Here is a 21,332-nt window from a genome sequence, read left to right on the forward strand (position 1 = left end):
TATCGCTCGCTCAGGGTGTCTCTCCTGCGATTATAAGTGGCCAGATTTCTCTCTCTCTCTCTTTTTCTCTCCACACACACATCTGCACACAGGACAGAGACGTGTCATTCTCAGGCATATACAGTATTTCCTACAATAAGTGACTGTCAAGACAACAAAGAGCTTGTCTGTGATTCTTTTCTATCTGGTCTTAAGCTTGATCTTATTAGATGTTTAAATATTAGGGCTGCACTATTTGGATAAGTCATATTGCGATTATTGTGGACAATATTGCGATTTGCAATTGTGATTCGATTATAAGTGAACAACTGATACTATGAATCTACTTGCTTAATGATCAAGGAATGCACGAAATACTGACATTTTGAAATGAGTATTTCTCAACTTGAACAAAGTTAAACAATATTTATAACAGTAACAAGTAAAATAGATGTAAAACAGAACAAGGGGAACACGTTTCTCTATGGAGGAGGCTGCTAGAAGCGCCAAATATAGGCACACTGGCACCGGCTCAATGTACATCTGTCTAATGCAGAGTCTCTATCCACAACCTGGAGGGGGAACTTAGTTTATAGTTGGGGTGGTGATGGCACAATGGATAAGACTATGCCTTTGGTGTGAGAGACCTGGGTTCAGTCCCTCACTGTGACCCATCCACCAATGTGTCCCTGAGCAAGACTCACTTAACGTGCGACCTCTGACATATACAGCAATTGTAAGTCACTTAGGATAAAAGCGTCAGCTAAATTAATAAATGTAGTTTACTGTTAGTATAACAATAATGTTAAATACTACATTCTTTAGAATTTCATATAATAGTATATGTTTTTACCACTAGTTGAATATTATATCCAGTTACAGCTGTTTCATTTCTGTGGGTTGTTTTTATTTATTAAATCCTTGTGCAAGCAAAAGGCTCTACATTAGTCTCTAATTTGTTAATGCTAAGTACTAACTTGTCAATAATCATATTGTTCAACATTTAATAATCTGCTGTAGCACGTCAAACTTTTTTAATGTACCGCCCCATCCAGCCTGTGATTGGTTGGTTGACGAAAAGTGACTGACAAGTATGTCGGCTCTGTGAAAATTTGAACATGTTGTACAACAGAAGGCACTGATACAGCTACGTTACCTTACCGCTTCAGCTGCCGACGATGTTGCTCTGTCTCTGTCACAGAGCATCCGGAGCACCAGTGTTCTGACGATCTATGCTGCAGAGTCTATCGAGTCGCTCTGCCCTATCGAAAAATTATACCTTATGTGTTCCCTTTTCCAATCCCATAAAGTTATAACTCTCACAGTATTATGACATATTCTGTTTTTAGATTATATTATAACATCATTTCAGGGGTAGCGTATACTGATAGACTAATATTCCCCATCAAATAATGCTCCCACCACAGAATCATCTTATATTGCACCACTACTCACTCCTTGTGTACTGTACGGAGATGGGAAGCATGTTGAAATACTATATTATGCCATCTTTATTTAAGATATCAGGGGTAGCATATTCTGATAGATTAATATTGATTTTTTATTTTTTTTGATGTTACTGACGATCAGCCTCTTTCTCAACAGCATTCCCAGCAGCAAGGTTGCACAGATTTATGGGCATGGAAACAAACCATGCTTGTGGGTCATACGCATGCGCAGAACCCCTAAGTAGCACATCTCGATAGGTAGCATAAATCGACAGAACACCGGCATTCTCTTGGTGCTTCGGTGGCGAGTCCGACTACGCTATGTTTTGAACGATTAACAGCGGGGCGGGGGGGGGGTTACGGTAAGTTGTGTCTTAAATGTTACTGGCACACTGCTCATAAAACATTTTTCTCATTGCACATAGGCCTATCTGTTTTTAGGGACGCATGCGAGAGCCCGGTGTGGGCAGAGATAATTAGCAGACTGCAGCGCACACACAGAAGACAGCGTCTAATACACTTTTTCTGTTTTATTAAATCACACACTTTTTGCAGTTACCCGCGACCCTGTACACAGGATAAGCAGTTGACGATGGATGGATGGATGGACTTTTTGCAGTTATGTAATCAATCGCACATGACGACATTGCGATTGTGATTAATTTATCATGCAGCCCTATTAAATATGTCAGTGTGAATTAATGATACATTCTAAAAAATATTAAACTGATTACCCACAATACATCTGAATCTGAGAATAATAATAATCATTCTCCTCCTCCTCCTCATTGTTGCCTGTTGCTTTAGTTTTCTTAGTTGAGTACGGCATTCATCTTTGCCGTCTTCTAATCCCTTTAACAAGTGTCAAAAATCTTCTTTTTTTTTTATTTTCTACTTGATTAGGTGTCAGATTCTGCCTGTGTTACTCTGCTCGCCAGGGCTTGAGACCTGACCTTGTACTCCGCTTAGTTAAGCATATTTTATTTTTAAAAAGCACTAATAAAATGTTTTAAAAAACCACAAAAACACAACAGTGTACCTCCTTTAAGTGCCAGACCATCAAACTTGAACTGGGTTAGGCTCAAATTACACTTTTCGCATTTGTATAGCCACAAGAGTCCAAGTGACATATATTTTGTCATTTGGGAAGTCCATAGGCTGTACATAGCAGTACCGACGAACCAATGAGTGCTGAAATAAAGATTCCTGGAGATCTGATGCAAAACATGTATTCTAGGGCTAGAAGTTTCTTTAAAATTACAGCATCCAACTTTATAATAAACCTATATATTTCCTGCCATAAGGTCAGGTTTGGAGCAGGGTCATGGAGCCAGGTCAGGCGACCAACATTCAGACCAGTGATTTTAAAAAAACAGTCTTGCATCACTCTGTACGTCCTAACAGAGAATTTGTCTGTCTTCTGAGTGTGTAAATAAAAGTCCATCTAGTGAAGATTGAGTTTATAAGGCCAGGCTGTTTTCTATCCAATCTATGCTCATTATCTGTGTGGAAAACAGCAGCTAATGACTACATACAGCCATGGGCCAAGAAACACTACAGCTGCACCGCTCTGTGTGCACACGTTTTTCTACTGGGACCTGCGTTTCTGTATGTATGTGTGCGCTGTCCAACCTTAGCATGTAGGCATCACTCCTATTTCACCCACCCTCATCCAACTACCCGGCCCCCACACAAACCACACACACACGCGCACACACATACCTACTCCTCTTCAGCTTCACCCATGTCTCTTCTTCCTCCTGGCCACTAGGCTACACCCCCTTGACGCACACACAAATAATACACACACTTACAACTCATTGATTTAAGTCAATGTGAGTGTATCCTAACCTTCTGAGGACGGTGTTTGAAGTCTCTCTTACCTCCACAGACCCGCTCCCAGAGCCAGACACAGCCTAGAGTCCTACAATAGTGCAGACAAACACACATACACAGACACACACACACAGCAACAGCTAATGGTGCCATTCACACCACCCATACACACACTCCCAACAGGCTAAGAGGATGCCGTAGGCAGGGGCTATATACACACAAACACAAACACACTTACTTTCTCTGTGTATTACCAACACTAATGAGCTGATAGATGTTCGACAGAGGCAAAGAAGCAGACAATCATTTCCTCAGAGTGAGGCAAGGAGGGAGAGAAAATCAACAGCAGTGAGCGCAAAATGTGTGTGTGCTTGCGTCTAGGGTCTTGTTTTATTTTCTCTTTGCCTCACAGCCTCTAGGCTTCCAGAGGTTAAGGCTGAGCGATAGAGCGAAGCTAGCCAAACTGAGGCCTGCGGGTCCTGACGAGACCCCTGTGGCGAGGCTGGGTTCTGTTTAGCTTGTCCGGGGAGAACACAGTAATGAGAGGAATTACTAAACAATCACATTCACAGAAAGAGATGGGAATGGGCGGGTTGGTGGGGACGGCTCTGTCGACAAAAATGTCAGGAAAACATGCTTTATTTGAAAGCCTTTAAAAAGAGAGACTCCGTCCTCTTAAAATAAGCTATTTTACAAATGCGAACAATGGATGCTGTTGAATTGCTGCCCCTCGCTAGCAGACAAAAAAACTCCTAAATGATTCTTTTATAGACAAAGACATCAAAAACAGTTTTAATGAAAGGTAGGCAGTCATTTGATTTCTTTAACCCAAGCTCATTATACCAACTCCAGTTTTACATGCACAGGGAAAAGACGACTCTCTGCTGCCATGAGAGGTCTCCACTCTGCCCTCTGAGCCTGTGCTGCCCATTTCTCACTCAAATGACATGAAATTGAGTTAGATGGACCAACGCTACTCCCATGACCCGGCACATACAAGGAGTTCAGCCTAATTGGACAGACCTCTCTGATTGAGGATGTGGAGTAAGGCAGCCAGCCCACGTTCTTCCACTACTTTGGTGATTGGGTTACAGAGGAAAGCAAAGAGGTCGGCACCGCCCAAAGGAAAAGGTGAACACTTCTCTTGAAAGCAGACAAATTCTTTGACGAAAGCAGGCGAGTTTGGGGAGGGTGATGGACGTGGAAAATGGAAATGAGTGAGAGCATGCATACCGTGTGTGTATGTGTGCATTAACATTATGAGTGAACCCAAAAAAAAAAAAGAAAAGAAGAAAGAAACTGGGCCCTGACTGTACTCCATCCATAATCTAACCAAATCCCTTCAAGCCTGATCAAAGCCTGAACCTCTGCAAAAACCTTTTAAAACACTGACTTGTAATTAAAAATATTTCTGTTGAGAAACAGCCATCTGTTAACTGTAGTTTCTACATTTCTGCTCATTAATTACAGGTGGGAATTGGGTCGGAACATCAGGTGAAGAATGCTGTTACATTCAAATTATACTTTTGTCAATTATCTGCCTGGGGGCAGATGCATACTTGTTAACACAACACACTGTTTGTTTCTCCTGCTTCAGTTTAGGGAAATAGGAAAAAACACTGACAAATCTTTCATTAATAAAATGAAACCTGACCTAATTTGAGACTAGTGATAGATCGGTCTGCAAATTAATCGGGCCACTATGTGGCATTTTGAGATAATCGTCATTGGCAAATCTCTGCACTCACGAAAAAAATGTCTGCAGACACATCTGCAGGCAGCCTTATCAGTGTGGCTGCTGTGGAACAATGTTGGCGCTCCCCCTTGTGAGTTTTGGAAAGGTGGTGAAAAAGTTATTTTGGAGCCCTAAATTTCCTCAATCATCATCTTTTCTAAATGTTAACGTGTTTCTCTCGTGCGTGTTCATTAACACACTATACTATAATAATTGTTTTTCAGGACAACAGGAGATAATTCAGGATTTTGCTTTATCTTTGTAATTTGTCCATGGTATATTTCAGTGAATCCCACAAGGCGTATTTGAAAAGACTGCTGAGTAGCTCAGCTAATAAATAATATCCACCCATCCATCGTCAACAGCTTATCCTGCGTACAGGGCCGCGGGGGGCTGGAGCCAATCCCAACTGGCAAAAGGCGGGGTACACCCTGGACAGGTTGCCAATCCATTGCAGGGCCACACAGAGACATACAACCAATCACACTCACACTTACACCCAAGGACAATTTAGGGTCACCAATCAACCTAGGCCACATGTCTTTGGACGGTGGGAGGAAGCCGGAGCACCCGGAGAGAACCCAAGCAGAGGGGAGAACATGCAAACTCCACACAGAAAGGCCGGGGTTTGAACAAGCGACCTTCTTGCTGTGAGGCCACAGTGCTATCCACCGGACAAAAATTCTAATTTGATAAAAGAAAATCCACATATTTGAGTTTAGGAGGAAAAATAAACACACAAAATCGAATTACAAATTGGTGTGAGGCTAATTGTCATCATATTTATTGCCACAATAAGAACTAACTGCAAGCATGCCTCACTTTGTAACCAACCTGAGTCAGCTGTAACACATCAACACCATAATCTGCAATTAAGAGTGCGTGAAGACTTGTTAGCAAGCGATCAGAGACATAACAACAATGTCTAAAACTGGATAAATTGTATGTTCAACTCAATGCAGAATATATAATGATAAATGATATAAAAGTACACCTTTTTGTTGAGAATACTACCAAAGAAGAGAAAAACACAAACAAACTAAACCATTTTAGGGCTGGCTTAATTCTTAAAAGAAGCTCTTGTGTTCTCTCTGTAAATACAAAGCCAGAGGATTACACTGAGCAAAGCTGACCTACTGACCCTGTACACTAGTCTGGGTAAACACTCACAACTCTATAATCACCCACTTACCCTTTGCCACTGGTGAAAGGCAACAAGATCTCTTAACAACAGCTCGGCTTTTTTAATAAATTTTGCATGAAAACATGCCGCTGGAGCACCAAGATGCCTGCTGTCATACTAGAGGAGTGTTAAATGTTTAATGACGACAACACCGCACACATACGCTCACACAGAGTCAGTGTCAGGGTGTCTGCTCTGAAGGGCCCCTCTGTTCATCCTGACAGACACTATAAAGTGCCGGAGCCTCTTCTCCACCCGGCCCCGCCATCAAAATCACACTGCTTCACTCCTCTCCCACCACCCAGCAAGGAAACCTGGATGTAAATGAGGTTGGCGTGTTACAGCGCTCATGTGTGTGTTTGTGTGTAAGTGGTGAGGATCAGGGGCTTACATAAAGACCCTACCCCCCATCACCATTAAGAGCAGATGAAGAATAATGGAAGAGACAGAGGAAGAAGAAGTGGCTTGTCATAGACAGGATATACTGCAGAAAAGCCTTGTTTTACATATTCCTGAAAGATGTTTCTGCCTTTCTTCTGCTAAAGGAAGACTTGTTAGGCACCTAAACACCCGTGGGAGCATCTGGAGAATAACAGGAATATTCATGTCAGGTAGCTTTTGGACAGTGATACCATCATGTCAAGGTCCATATCCACTTAATCTGAACTTTACTCATTTTAATTTAACTGTAAGTGTTTAAGAAATAGAGAGAGAAATAAAGCTCATCACAATCTAAACATCAATTTATGTGTTTGTATTTTTATGTAATAATCACTTTACTTTGACTTCCTGGAACAGAGTGTGTCTTTACTGATTACCTATTACTGTTCCAGTGAATGTAAAATTTATGTTAAAATGTCCAACCTAAACAATTTCACATTTTTGAACAATCTACCCACTGCGTTTCCTTTTCTAACTGATAAATTGTGAATTACAGAAGCAAGAACCTTCAAACTGTCATTTAATTGTGACTTGATGTGGCAAAAAAAAAACCTGCATGCTATAATCTTTTATGCAAGATGATTATATGTACATGTCCCCTGGTATGATGGAAGCTCAGCACCCCATGGTTTAGTCAAAATTATTTCAACATCATGCCTCCACGGGTTTAAGTAAATTGGAAGGCCAGATATGGGGATATAAAGTTTAAAATATATTAACACTGCCACAGGTGGAAATGCTGACACGCGCACACACACACAAACCAACAACCTTGCTACGTATATGAGCATACACACGTGCACACAGACTAGCTAAAGCAGGGTCAGAGATAAAGGTAGAGATTCCTATCGATGCTGAAGGATATTGAAGCCTTAATAAGAAAATTGATATAGTCTGCTGGCCTTACATTTCACTGTTAGCTTTATTTGTTTTCCTGATACTGATCTAAGAAAGGCAATATGTAATAGCTTCAAATAAACTGAGCACTTTTCCTTTAAAAGGACATCTCCATGTTCTGTTCACACAGAGAAATCTTGAGCCCAAAGGTTTTCATTCGTAATCAATAAAGCCTCCATTGGGACCAACAGACCAGAATATATATATAATATATGGAATCTGCATTAAAGGACACAGCTTTTTATTATTGTCAACACATCTGTTCTACTAACAAGTTTACTAAACTTATCTTAAAGGCCATTTACACACATGTGTAATTCTGAATATAAATAAGAAACCATAGCTTGAATATGTTAATGCTTAACCCTTATTTCTAATGATGTGCATGTTTTCCTCAGTTATATCTATGAAAAGTATTTGCTAAACACACAAAAATATCAGTTAAGATTCACTGTCAAGATATATTTCTCAATAATTAGCATTTACTTCACTAAATGAGATACAGCACGTAAACAATTTGCAGAAGAAGTTGTGAAAGTTTAAATCATTTTCTTAGATATACTGCATTTTTGTCTTATGGCCATTGCTACAGTGGAGAAGTTTCATCATCTGATTGCACTGTTGCATCAAGGATACATCTGAGGAATGGAGATCATTTCAGTCAGATCAAACATTTGCAAAATCATAAATTGCCATTTGGCTATTACTGCATATTTCTATTCATAAATCCAATGAAAAGCCTAGAAAATACCGCCTCAGAATGTTTTCACTCCGATAAGTTTATGCGCAAAGTATTCAAAGTTTTCCTTTGTTTGAAAAACCAAATAACTTAATTTGGATGTGCATATATAGACTATACCATGAGGTTTGACACAGTTTACCTGGGAAACTGAAGTCTTTTAAATTGTTGTGTAACAAAGCACAAGTATGGGATCCATACTCTGGGACACACTTCTGTGGCATTCAATATGACGGACAACAACTGGGTACCAGTCATATTACAGTGGCCTCCAATCACTTTACAGCACGCCGCACTGGGGAGGGATTGAGGGTGCTATTCTGGTAGCGGCAAAGAGAGGCCTCTAAGGTAGTCAGACCTGAAGTGGAGTGTACCACTGTTTATAGATCCAATGCTCTAAACCTGTTTCTACTGCATATTACTGCCTTTGAAAGACATACACTTGAAAGTGAAGATGTCATTTGCAAACATTTCTCACCTCAATAAGGAGCTCTCATTTGTTGTTGATTTTTTTGGCATGAGCACCAAAGATATCAGAGATGTATATGATCTTGTTATGTTTCTGGACTTATTGCACCCAGGTCCAGAGGGTGAAAAGTGGAGTTAAAGACATCAGAGATCATCTGGTGACCCAAAACATTCCCTAAAAACCCACTTCTACCTACCATATATTGTTATATCTCCATGACATTTTCTGTTACAAGAGGGAATTATATCACATTACAAGACCAGCATAGCTTGGTGCTTGATTGCAAGGGGAAATAGAGGAAGAAAGCTAGTGATGGATTGATGGATGGAAGGATCAAGTGATGGATGGACAGAGTGAGGAGCTGAGACTGTGCTCCATATTTAAGTCTGTAATATACTGACCAAAATATTCAGCACTCCTGTGGAACCGTACAGTTCAGACTGAGCTGGGCTGTTTGGTGTGTATGCTTGCATGTACAAAGTCATTCATCACTTACCCCTTTTTGTCTGACTTGTCTTTACTCTTATCTTTCTCTCTGTCCTTGTCTCGGTCTCTTTCTCTGTCCCTCTCCTTGTCTTTCTCTCTCTCCCGGCCGTGGCCCTTACGGCGGCTCCGGTCCCGCTCTCTGCTGTGGCTCCGGCTGCGGCTCTTTTTGCGGCTGTGGGTCCCTCGCCGGCTGCGGCTGCCGCTCCTACTGCGAGACCGCCGGTGGCGAGAATGAGAACTGGAAGAGATGAAAGGTCATAGTTTGCGGCTAAAAAAACAACTGATAATGTAACAAATTAATGTTTTTTTTTTCCTTTTTTCCTCAGTGAATATTAAATAAAGTTATATGCTGTTAGTTTTTTGAATACTATTGTAATAATAATTAGTTAATAATAATTAATCTAAGTTATATCCACTTCCTCCTTTTCTGCCATGTCTACTTCTACTTAAGTTCACTTAGCTGTAAGTCATGCACGTGTGTGGCAACAGTGGTAGGAAACAGAAAAGGCAATAGTAAGGGCAATGGAGTATATTCCCATTGAGGAAAACACATCTTTTGGATGCATTGCGGTACATGCAATTCAGTTCATTGCTTGTTGACAACATCTATGGCTCTTTTACAATTTCTAAAATAGTCACTATACACACGTATCAGCAGATTCAAGTGTTCAGTAAAACAGTAAACATTTATTCCTTTCCTTAATTCACTATATACCGTCTTATGGGGGCTTAAATCTGCCGAAAGTAAATGAGTTTCCTGCTTTCAACATCTTCAGATTTTTGGTTAAACGCAAGTGTTGCATGAAATAAAGACTTGGAAAACAATTTTCAAACTTACCTAAAATCAAAACTACAATCGATAAAAAATTTACTGTAAATGACACCCAATCCAATGCGAGACCAGCTTCATGGAGATGGCAACTTAACTTCAACACACAGTAACAATGTAACCGCATCTGTTAACAAAACTTAAAACTAAAATTCACTACGATAAAATTTCCCTGGAGTGTACAAACTGATCCTTCATTTGATGGACCTAATAACACTGTTATATACAATAACATACACAGTGAGGCACACACACACGACACCGTAGAAATGGAGCCAATTAGAGGCGGGCTCAGAGGAAGCCCTGTCCTCGGTATTGATCCTGACACTGCCCCTCTGGTCTCAAAAAGATTTACAACAGGATATTTACTCTGTTAGTTATGACACACAAACACACACACACAGTTACACACACATCATCTTCAAGTCATCAAACCATACCTCAATATGGTGCCACAAAACACAAAGACACAAATTACCAAAACATAGCCACTTATTTATATGCCACTGCACATGTCTATCAATGTAGACAAAACACTTTAACATATTCTGCTCAGTGTGTGTGTGTGTGTGCGCGCGCCGGGACCATGATTTGAAACCCCAGCTGAAATCGGCAGCTGAGATGCTGTTATTTTCCATCATCTATCATTTTATTGATTTGTCTATAAAAACAGTCAAACCTGCTGTCCACGAGCTTTATTGCTTCACCCCCCCCCCCCCCTTTATTAGTTTGCAGTTTGGGACATCCAGAGCTGTCTCTCTCCCAACAGAAAACTAATCATTTTCTTCAGACACCTGTCACCATTCTAACAGACAACACTCTGACAACTGTTGCAATTAATTAGGCTGGGGCAATCCTGATCACTGGAGAGTAGCTGCAAGGTGTCGAAAGAGAGTCTCTCTTAAAAAAAACAACAAAACTTATAAACTATTTGAAGTGAATTTCCAGTGAATACATCTACTTCATAAGCAAAGATCAGAAACTGACCAATATCATTAAAACATCACCATACGTTTAAACACATAATTCATTCACTATATCAATCAGTTTTAACTCCAAGTTTAGTTTCATGTTCACTTAACTCTTTTTTTCCCCAGTCAAGTGTTACAATCAGGACTGTAACATACAATTATTGTCATTATTTTTGCGTCCAAACCCCAAAGATAATTTGTTCTCTGACATTTGCATGTAAAATGACACGCCATCACTGCATAATATAAGTCAGTACAGACTAAATGGAATATAATGACATGCGAAATGACTTCCTTTCTACCAGGCCTGGAGGGGATCTGCACTCTACCATGTGCACTTATCTAGTTTTCGTTATTAAGTGTTTTACCTATAACACGTCTATGGCTGTAATTCCCAAATAAATCCCCAAGATTATGTTTTCATATAGCTTGTTTTGTTGAACCAAAAGTTCACAACTACAAAACATTCAGTTTATAATCAGATATGATAGAGAAAAACAGCAAGTCATCACAAGTGAGAGGCTTTAACCAGCGAATGCTAGCTTGAAATCTGACTAAAAAGATTAATCGATTATCAAAATATTTGCAGATAATTTTTCTGCCAATAATAATCTGTTAATCAACAAATCATTGAAGCTCCAACCAAAACCACAAACTTTCCGGCATTTTTGCTATTAAAAAATTACTTCAGTGATAAATGGATCAAAATAGTTGGAGGTTCATGTTCCGTAGAACGACTAGTTGATCGACCAATCATTTTAGCTCTGGTTACAATAAGACTACTTATTTGAAGAGCAGTTCTCTTTTTTTCTGCATAAATAAACTTTTCCCACAGCAAAGCCAGTCTCATCGCATTCTCCAGGACAGATATTAAAGCAGACACCCCGGAGTGATTATCAACAACTATAATTATAGTGAAAAATCTGATTCATCTGATTCAGGCTGAGGTGAAAGAAGTTATCAGTCACAGGACATCTGATTTAGCGTGTTTGATACAGCGTTTACTACGATTAGGCTAGTCAGAGAATCACAGCTAACGGAAAAAAAGGAAAAGAAAAACATGGGCATTTTTGGGGTTTGGAGTCTCCAGGCGAGATAATTCATCAATGGTCCAAACAGACCTTGGAATGAGTGAATCTATGTGTTGACAATGCCTGCATATGTTTGTAATCAACAGTACATGAGAGGGAATACAACAGAGTTGCAGTGTTCCAAGCCTATGTCTTATATTTACAGCCAAGCAAATTGTGGCCAGAAGCAGCAGATGCAATAAACACAATCTCTCTCTCTCTCTCGGTTTCTCTGGCTCCCTCGCTCCCTTTTCCCCTCTGATAGCAAAGAAAACAGCCCACTTCTGGGGTGTGCAGCAAATTAAATTTACTGTAGTTAATAGAGTGAGCCTATGCTGCTAAATGTCAATTTCCTGACCAAGTCCTTCCCCTTGGAGAATGATTAGCTAATTTGAGGCTGGGGATAAATGGGCTAATGCAGGACACACACAGATAAACAGCCACAGTTGGACCCCGTGCCAAGCCCTTCCCCTGCTTTACATTTTATTGGCCTTATTATCTCCAGGGAAAATGGGTCCCCCTATGGCCTAAACATATTTTCATTTCTAATAAAAGGCCCTTGCTAGTTGCCCCCACGTAAGACCCCCACCCCACACACACACGCACTGCCCCTCATAGCATTCTTCTTCCATTCCTCCCTCGTTTCACTGTCCAATCCATTAAATCGGAGCTCTGCAATTGGCTGGGACCATTTTCCTGGTGAATTATCAATAGAGTAATTATGCTGCATGTTGGGAGCTCGGCTGAAGCTTATCGCTGCTGACCCCCCAGTGCGCGCCAGGATATGATCCCTCACCACAGCCCATTGGGGTAATTATGTGGTTGGGTGTGAAGCTGGATGGTGTGTTACCCTTATCAGTCTGTATTCTATTTCTGTTTTCATTGAAAATTGGACATTAATGGCAGTGACGCGATACCACTAGTGTCAGATACAGGTAAACGTCTCCAATGGAATCTGACCCCGGTTAAATCATTATTCATACTACGCACTGTAGGGACAGGGAACACACGAACACGCACACAAAAAGACCAATCGTCCCTGCTGTGCCTTTAACCTTATCTTCCACCAATTCGAGCAGCAGTGACAGACATTCATATTGTTTTCTTCGTTTCCCCAACTACCATCTTCTGTTTAGAAGACAAAACAAAGTCCATAGTGAATTTGTCCTTTGGCAGAAAATGGCAACATAACTGCTGGGAACACCACAAGTGATGTTCTCAGTGATGCCCCGAGCAGTTTCCCCATCCATTAGGCCAGTGTGGCGCAGCAGTGATTAATGGCTATGTAACTTAAACCCTATCGTGTTTCAGTGGAAACTGGCGACAGTGACCCCTGTCTGACCAGAGTCTGTCTTACTAACAATACACTAAAAGCAAGAGAAGAGTTATCATGGGACCTAAAAATACACAGCTGTATTATTATTTTTGAAAATTACCTTCTCAGTTTCCTGGTTAATTGTCGTATACACAAGCAGGACTTTGAATTGGAATTGTTTACATTTTTTGCATTCTACCATTATTTAATTACGTTCATCTAAAGAAGCTACTGGAAATTTGTCAATAAGAGCTGAAGTCATCCACTTGCTCCACTTCCGACCTAGCCTACAGGCCAGCCTCTGTGCCACTACCCTCCACTCCTCAGCGTATTTGTCTTTTTTCATGTATCCATCTGAAAATCTGAAACGTGACTGAAGTTACCCATCAATATTCTATTTTAAGCTAAATGTCTACGTGTACCTGTGCGCTAAATCTACTGCTGTGCTATCATCAAGTAAAATCTAAGTACTTTTTCATGTAAACAAAGATGTAACAAAATGATTCTGATAACAACTACAACTTTTGAGAGTCAAAGCAGTAGGTGAACTATCCCTATCATTATTTAATCTTTGAAAAAACGGCGAGGTAGGTTCAACAAGCAAGCACCACCAGCACACCCATTAAGCTTAAAATACGGACAGAGAATCGCAGTATCGTGTTTCAACTTTTCAGAAAGATTGGAGAGAGAAATTGTTTATGAAAAAGTACAAAATAATTGGGGAACAAAAGCCAGAGGGAACAGAGGCTAGTCCAGAGGTGGTGCAGGACAACGATTAATTGCAACTAAAATCACAACCATTAAAACCATGATATGCCTATAAACAATATTAATTGTGTAAAGTTGGATTGACAAGACAGAGATGGTGTGATATGCAATTTGTTAAAAAAGTATAGGTGGTGCTATCTGACCTAAAATGTCCTACAAAGCAAAGTCATTGCAGTTTTCTGATCAACTTCTTGTAGATAAAAGTGTTTTTGTAACTACTAAGGTGGCATCTGAAACCATAACATTTGTTTCACATCTTTGGTATTTATACTTTGTATCAACAATGTATTTTACTGGCAGGTCATAACAGACCTATCCAGTAAAACCTTAGATGTGAGTTCCCCTCCAGGCACACACACACACACACACACACACACACACACACACACACACACACACACACCAAATAGCTTGCCAGTTGAGTTTTGCAAGCAATAGACAGATTGAAAAAGAAACGGGCCTATTGAAAGTGAGAAGATCCATATTTGAAGAACTTCATTAATGCGCTGTTCCCCGCCGAGTTATTTCCAGTGACAGAGCACACAGCAGCAGCTTCATGTTCAAGTTAAAAGTCACTTTTCTTTTTTATGCCATTTCAATGTGTCTAAAAGCACCTTGAGTGAGCAATGTGCATTTCCTGCTGCCAAAAGACGTGGAAAACAGCTGTTCCTGCCTGACGCTGCCTGCTGAATGGAATGCAAATATGTTAACCATCCAGAATTTATTACTTTTGAGTGCTCTTCAAACGCAACGGCAGACACAAGTTTAATTTATGATATTCCTCTAATTATGAGAACTGTTGAAATCATTTCCCAAGCTGCTTCCTCCTTCCAAGCAGCCACATTATCTGTTCCCTCGGTTCACAGCGCACGCACGCACGCACGCACGCACGCACGCAGCCATTCACCATGCACACCCACATAGAAACATAAATATACATACACGCATGCACACTAAATAACACACTGCAAAGTAGCTGATTGTGAGCACAATTAACACAGCAAAGACAGAGCATGAAAGATTCACAAAAATGTTTTTTCTTCGTCCCCCTCTGCTTCATAAAAGCAATGTTTAGATTCGTCATAATCTTCAGTTTGCTTTTAATTTAGCAGCCGTCAACACAAACGTCTGCAATGCCCTGCTATGCTGTGCAGCAGAAATAAGACCCCATGCAGGCCACCCACTCACTACCCCCCTCCCATCACCCACCCAAACACACACACACACACACACACACACACACACACACACACACACACACACACACACACACACACACACACAAACACACACGGGTACAGCCACAAGCCACAAGGTCAAGTCATTTAGCTGAGTTCAAAGGCCTTCAAAGACCCCTCAGATCTATAGGAACCTACAACAGCCAGCCACCGATGAGGGAAAAGATGACTTTCTACAGCAAGATGTGGTTTTCATGTGTGTGCATGCATACCGTACGTGTGCATGACTGAGTGTGTACATCGCTGCACACACGTGTTGATGACCCGCCGTCTTCATTGGCGCATATGCCCGGTGTCACTCAGCCTCCTCATCGCAATCCTAAACTTGGCCGTCTGGTGTGCACCCGCGACCTCTGACCTCTGTGCAGCCACAGCTCGACATGACACCCATTAGCAGCTGGAGCCGAGGGGGGCCCTGGCTCAGCCACTCAGCCCAGACACAAGGTCAAGTGGGGGTCACACTTAGACTAGGTGCTAACTTGCCAACTCGCTCACAGCCACTCACGCAATTGAAACCCACTTTTTCCCCTCCTTCTATCCATCACGGCCCGGAACAATTAGTTACGCCGAGTTAGGAGAGAGTTGTTTTGGTTGTCACTGCCTCCATCTGTAAGAGGGTGGGAAGCAGGGAGGGAGAAAAAAGTTGAAGGACAGACAAGGAGAAGGGGGAAGGGGAGAGGGAGAGGGAGGAGGAGGAAGAGGAAGAGGAGAGGGAGTGCAGACTACACAAGGAGAGACAATAGGTGAAGGACAGCAGGAGGCTATGAAGGGAGAAGTAGAGATAAGATAAAGAGAAAGGGTTATAAAAGTTGGGGAGTCAAGAACAACCATGGTAACGAAAAAGGGGTAAAATGAAAGAGAAAAAAAAACATTTGGGACTTCTGGAGAGGAAAAAGCAGACACCAGTACTTCACATCAAGCTGGCTCCAATTAGCAGGTGTGCTCTCAGACGCTCGCTCTCCCTCTCTCTCTGGTCAGGAAGATGTATTTTTCTGCCTTTTATACGCATGTATTTATGAAGTGGTAGGAGATCTGAGGGCCCTTAGCATAACAGCCTTTTATTGTTTAAATGTGGACTGCTCGGCCCCGTGTGCTTAAGTGATTTAGGAACCTCACAACTCCGGTATAAGAAAAATCATAAACGCTGAAACAAACCATGTGGGTGGACTGTAAAAGGCACAGAGGAACGGGCCGACAAAAAGCAGACACACATTCCACTACTAAAGGGAAACTACACTTAATTAAACACCCAAGACACAACTGGAATAGTGCCCTGTAAAAAAAAACATAGCACTATTAGTTTCCCCTCTTTAGTGGAATAAAATAAAGTTGTCTTCTGACAGAGCTTGTCTCATAAAGAATTCTAAAAATCATTTTTTTATGAACTGCTGTCAAGATTGAACAAGGAGAAGGAGAGAGGGAGAGAGAGACGAACACAGAAAAAGAGAGATCAAGAAATGAATAGAAAGAGAAAACACTCCACCCTCTGACAAAAAAAAAGGCTCTTCCCTCCACAACATCTGTTGCTTCTCGTAGTGTACATGTCCAACGCACAGAATTATAAATAGCCTGTAAAGAAGGCAGATTTGACCTTCTTTTACCAATCACGGTTGTTGGTTTTTATGAAGCATAATAGCACTGCAACGCCAACCCATAAGCACGTCGACTTTTTCTGGCCACCATTCTTTGAAAAAAATTTAGATGTGAGGGATGACTGCACATAGCTATCTATAATACCGCCAAGATCAATATATATCTTTTTTTTTTAAATATATATTTCTTATCTTTATATTTTATATCTAATGGAATTTAAACCCATTTAATCTTTCGTAGGATCAAGAGTCACTAATATTCAGGTGAAGGAGTCACAAGAGTGACCTGAAAGCAGGATCCAAACGATGCCGCATGTTACAGTGATGGCATAAATGTCACTCATTACACATCTGCAGTAGCACGTGAGAGACAGGGTGGATGCTTTGTTATCCAACTTTTTTTGCTGCTCAATATCCCGCAGAGTTTACAGAGAAAGCTGGCAAACTTCCACTGCAACAAAACTGTTGACTGTATTTAAAATAATTACATTTTTTCCTGCTTTGATTTCAAGCCAAAATCACAACGTCGGATTCTCTGTTCAACCAGTCACAGAAGTGCTCTGCTCTTTGTTCAGCCAATCATACGACAGTTGGCCACGTATCCTTTGGGCGATCCATCTCCACTTCCTCATGTCCTCGACTCTGCCAAAACCCAAATGGATAGACAGAACAAAAAAGGAAGACAAATTTCAAATAGAAAAACTCATGCGCATGCCGAGAAAGTGTTTCATTACTTTCAAAAAGATTGTCAAGGTTTCAGTCAAGGCGCACATGATCCTTGTTTCATTTGTCTGCCATTCTCTCTCATTTTTCTCTTCTTTTTCCACAAATAAATTACTATACGTGTGAGTGAAACCACATGCTGTGTGTGTGTGTGTGTGTGTGTGTGTGTGTGTGTGTGTGTGTGTGTGTGTGTGTGTGTGTGTGTGTGTGGTTTCTGCTTGTCCAAAGTGAACTGACAAGTGCAGGCAGTGGTTCCATTAGCTGGCAATTTGCTATCAAGTTGTCCGGGAGGAGGAGGAGGAATGGCTGTGTTTTTTTGGCAGGACTACGCACATGGCTCTGCTTAGGACAAGTTAAGTGAGGTACTCGCACACATAATCCCAGGCCATCGTTCAAACACTCACATACACTCTCAAACATACATGGTCTTACATGTGAATGTGACACAGCCTAAATGGAGATCAATGCCTCCAATAATGAAAACGTAAATCCATTGTTAACATGCACGTATTTACATTGATAAATGTAAAAGTATTAGTCTGAATATGACTGTGCCAGCATATTGTAAAGACAAACTATATAAGCATCCACACGTTTCCTCCTGAGTCCCTGAGAATGATGGTGTCCATATGGTTTTTGCGCAGGAGCATAACTGGAGTACAAGGTAAATACACCTGACTGAGGTTTGTCCATGCATGCTCTCTTAGCACAGGTCTCCATGGACCGGCTCAAAACCTGGCCACTGAATCACACACACAGCACATAAACATACCTCCCTCCCTTCTCTGTCTGTGTGTGAGTGTGTGTAGCATGTTTAAGAGTGAAAAGAAGAACTGTGGACAGACGGTGGCGTTTATCTGTGCATAAATTAAGAGCAGAAGCTGTTAATTAAAAGGGGGGAAATTAAGCGCAGATAAAATAAAACTTTGCTAATCGGCTACTTGGCAAGGTGACCTCCGAGTGCACCGGGCGTCATTCTAGGACCCGCCGTCCTGCTGGGCAAGTGGAACGGGTGGGGGGGTGCAATGTGTAGGTCCAGCTATGAGCTGCAGGCAACTGGTAGAGTCCCCTCCTCTTTTCTCTCTCTCTCTCTATGTATCCCTGTGTCTCTTACACTCTCTCCCCCTCCTTCTCCGCCCAAAACGTTATTAGACCCAGGGCTCCGCTGTGGCTCCAAACAGCTCAATGACAACACACAGGGCCTGCCAATTAGAAATAATTAGATAGTCATTTCAGTGGCAAGTCTTTTTAAGTGCATATATAACGATGCAATGATGCTTATTAGCCGGCCTGAGCCGGCGAAGACCAGGGCCTCAAACGCTTTGGCGCTGGCGAAAATAATTATTCCAGTGATCACAAAGCGAGCTGCACATCTCTGTACTTCACCTCCACGTGTTTCAAAAATCCACTTCATTAGCTCCTGTAATTAATCCTCCATTAATTGCAGGAAAAGCCCAGTTTACCTCCCTTCGTTACTAATTATCATCTTATAAATAGTTATGGTTCTAATTAATGTGTTCATTAGGCAGGATATTTCTCTCAAAGCCTCGCTGGGAGCCAAAGGTCCGGCTCGGCTCTCTCTGAAGCCTAACCAGCCAGAAGGTGAGGCCATCCTGCCTGCATTTGCTTTTATTTTACTACATTCAACCTCCTAATTGGCATTTAAAACCCAATTTGGAAGAACTTCAAGAAGCTTAAATAGGAGAGAGAGAGAGAGAGAGACAGAGAGAAGGCAGGGAGGAAAGAGAGAGAGATACATTTGGTGTTCATTTCCCTATGCCAGAGCTAAAAGCGTTTCTGTCTCTGTCTTTCTCTTGGTCTGGCCAGACGGATGAGTCTTTTCACTGTCATATAAAGTGAACACAATGAGGGCTGATTGCATGGTATTAGTCTTTGGCATTATAGAGCTTTTATTAGCAAAACAGTGCAAATGTGTCTCTACTAAAAAAAATAACAGTACGAGTGTCATACTTAATGGGTTTCAGTCATCAAACAGCCACATTCTGTCTTTGGTATACAGACATAAAGTAACATAAAGTAGTCTGGTCTCTGTGATACTTAAATTAATCACAAAGATTTGCTTTCATTCACACGGCTTTCAAAAAGGAAAATTACTCAGCGATCCCAGTGATTAGAGTAGTAAGCTAAAAAAACTGTATGCTTTTGTTAAGTTTTGTTTAATTACAAAATCTATATAAACTTGCAGAATTTATGCTGCAATAAGAATTTATTTTAGATTTGGGGAGGGGTGGATAACTGAATCGTGCATCTTCACATTTGCTTGAGCTCTGGATAAGAATTGTTCATTGCAGTATTTCGGAAAAAAATAAATAAAAGTTTAATTAAAATAGCAAATAATGATTATTTCACTGTTTAACTACTACACATCTCATTATCTGTTCTGACTTTTGGTGTGTTTCCCTTCTTGATGAGTCAGTATATTAAATGCAACTTATAAATAAGTGTGTCTATTTCTTTTATGTACCAGTATATCACTATAAGTGGCCATCTGATAAACATGTTATGAAGAAGAAAAAAAGTAAATTAAAAAATATTATTTCCACAGAAAACAGGTTTTATCCTCCCACCTCCATGCTCAAGAGCATGAAAAAGAAAAAATAAAGATACAAATAAGTAGAAAAGAAAAGATGTTACCTATCTTCAGACATTATTAGGATTATCTGCATGTTGACAGTGATAAAGGGCTACAGTATGTGCCCTTAACAACTTACTTATTTAGCCCTTACTTCATCTGGATGAACATGTAGGCTAACTAGGGAAAATATGCACAGGTGACTGACTTGACACGCTCCCAACGCCTGCAGAAAAAACCTTTATGTATTATTCAAAATGCATGTTTAGTAATGATGTTTTTCTTATATTAACAAATTAGGCTGAATTACAACATTTGAGTTACAGGAAATACACAATTGAACTTTTGAGTGTGAATGTTATTTTTTGAAATTGCTTTCTGATTTAAACAAAACTGTTTAGTGTGCTTGTGTCATTTCTGACGCACTGATTAGGCGACTGACTCCTTTCCCCTCCTTCACAAAGTGTTTACTACCTTCCCAAGGCTATAACACAACAGGCTTCATGTGTCATTACTCAGAGTTTGTTTAACAGATGGATAAAAAGAAGAAAAGGACAACTCCTTCATGTTAAGCTAGTCTTTCTTTGCGATCACCGGACTAACTCCCTCATTTGTCTACTACATGTGAGAGGACTGGTGCGATTCTTTTTGCGAGGTGAATTTTCTGTGTGTTACACAGTGCAGACTCTACAGCTAGGTTGCTACCCAGGGGAGTAGACTACTGTGTTGTGAGCCTGCAGGATGGAGGGGTGCGGTGGAGTAGGGTAGAGGGGTTTTGGGCTTGGCAGAAGTGAGGGGTGAGAAGGGGGGTTTTCCTCTGGCGGTAGAGGGGAACACTGCTTGCGGCGAGGCGGGGATGAAAGAGGCTGTCTGTGTCAGTCACTTATTCCTCCCTTTGGTAAATAAAGGTTTCTGACAACAAAGCTGAGCAGTGCTTGACTGGCCTTTACAGCAGATAAATAAAAAAGACAACACAGAGAAAGAGAGTAAGATTGGGGGGGGGGGGGACACACAACACAA

At 41.0% G+C, this 21,332-nt stretch overlaps 1 protein-coding gene across 1 annotated transcript in view; it reads right to left on the minus strand.

Moving 5' to 3' along the window:
- Positions 1 to 21,332, minus strand: part of rsrc1 (arginine/serine-rich coiled-coil 1) — a 124,631-nt gene that overhangs the window by 93,871 nt on the left and 9,428 nt on the right. The window contains exon 4 of the mRNA XM_038692317.1: positions 9,224 to 9,451. Coding sequence (XP_038548245.1) covers positions 9,224 to 9,451 — 228 coding nt within the window. The remainder of the gene's footprint in view (positions 1 to 9,223; positions 9,452 to 21,332) is intronic.

The sequence above is a fragment of the Micropterus salmoides genome, unplaced genomic scaffold (assembly GCF_014851395.1).
Source record: "Micropterus salmoides isolate LMB-PRFRI ecotype aquatic unplaced genomic scaffold, ASM1485139v1 Ms_hic_scaffold_3, whole genome shotgun sequence".
Taxonomy (NCBI): Eukaryota; Metazoa; Chordata; class Actinopteri; order Centrarchiformes; family Centrarchidae; genus Micropterus; species Micropterus salmoides.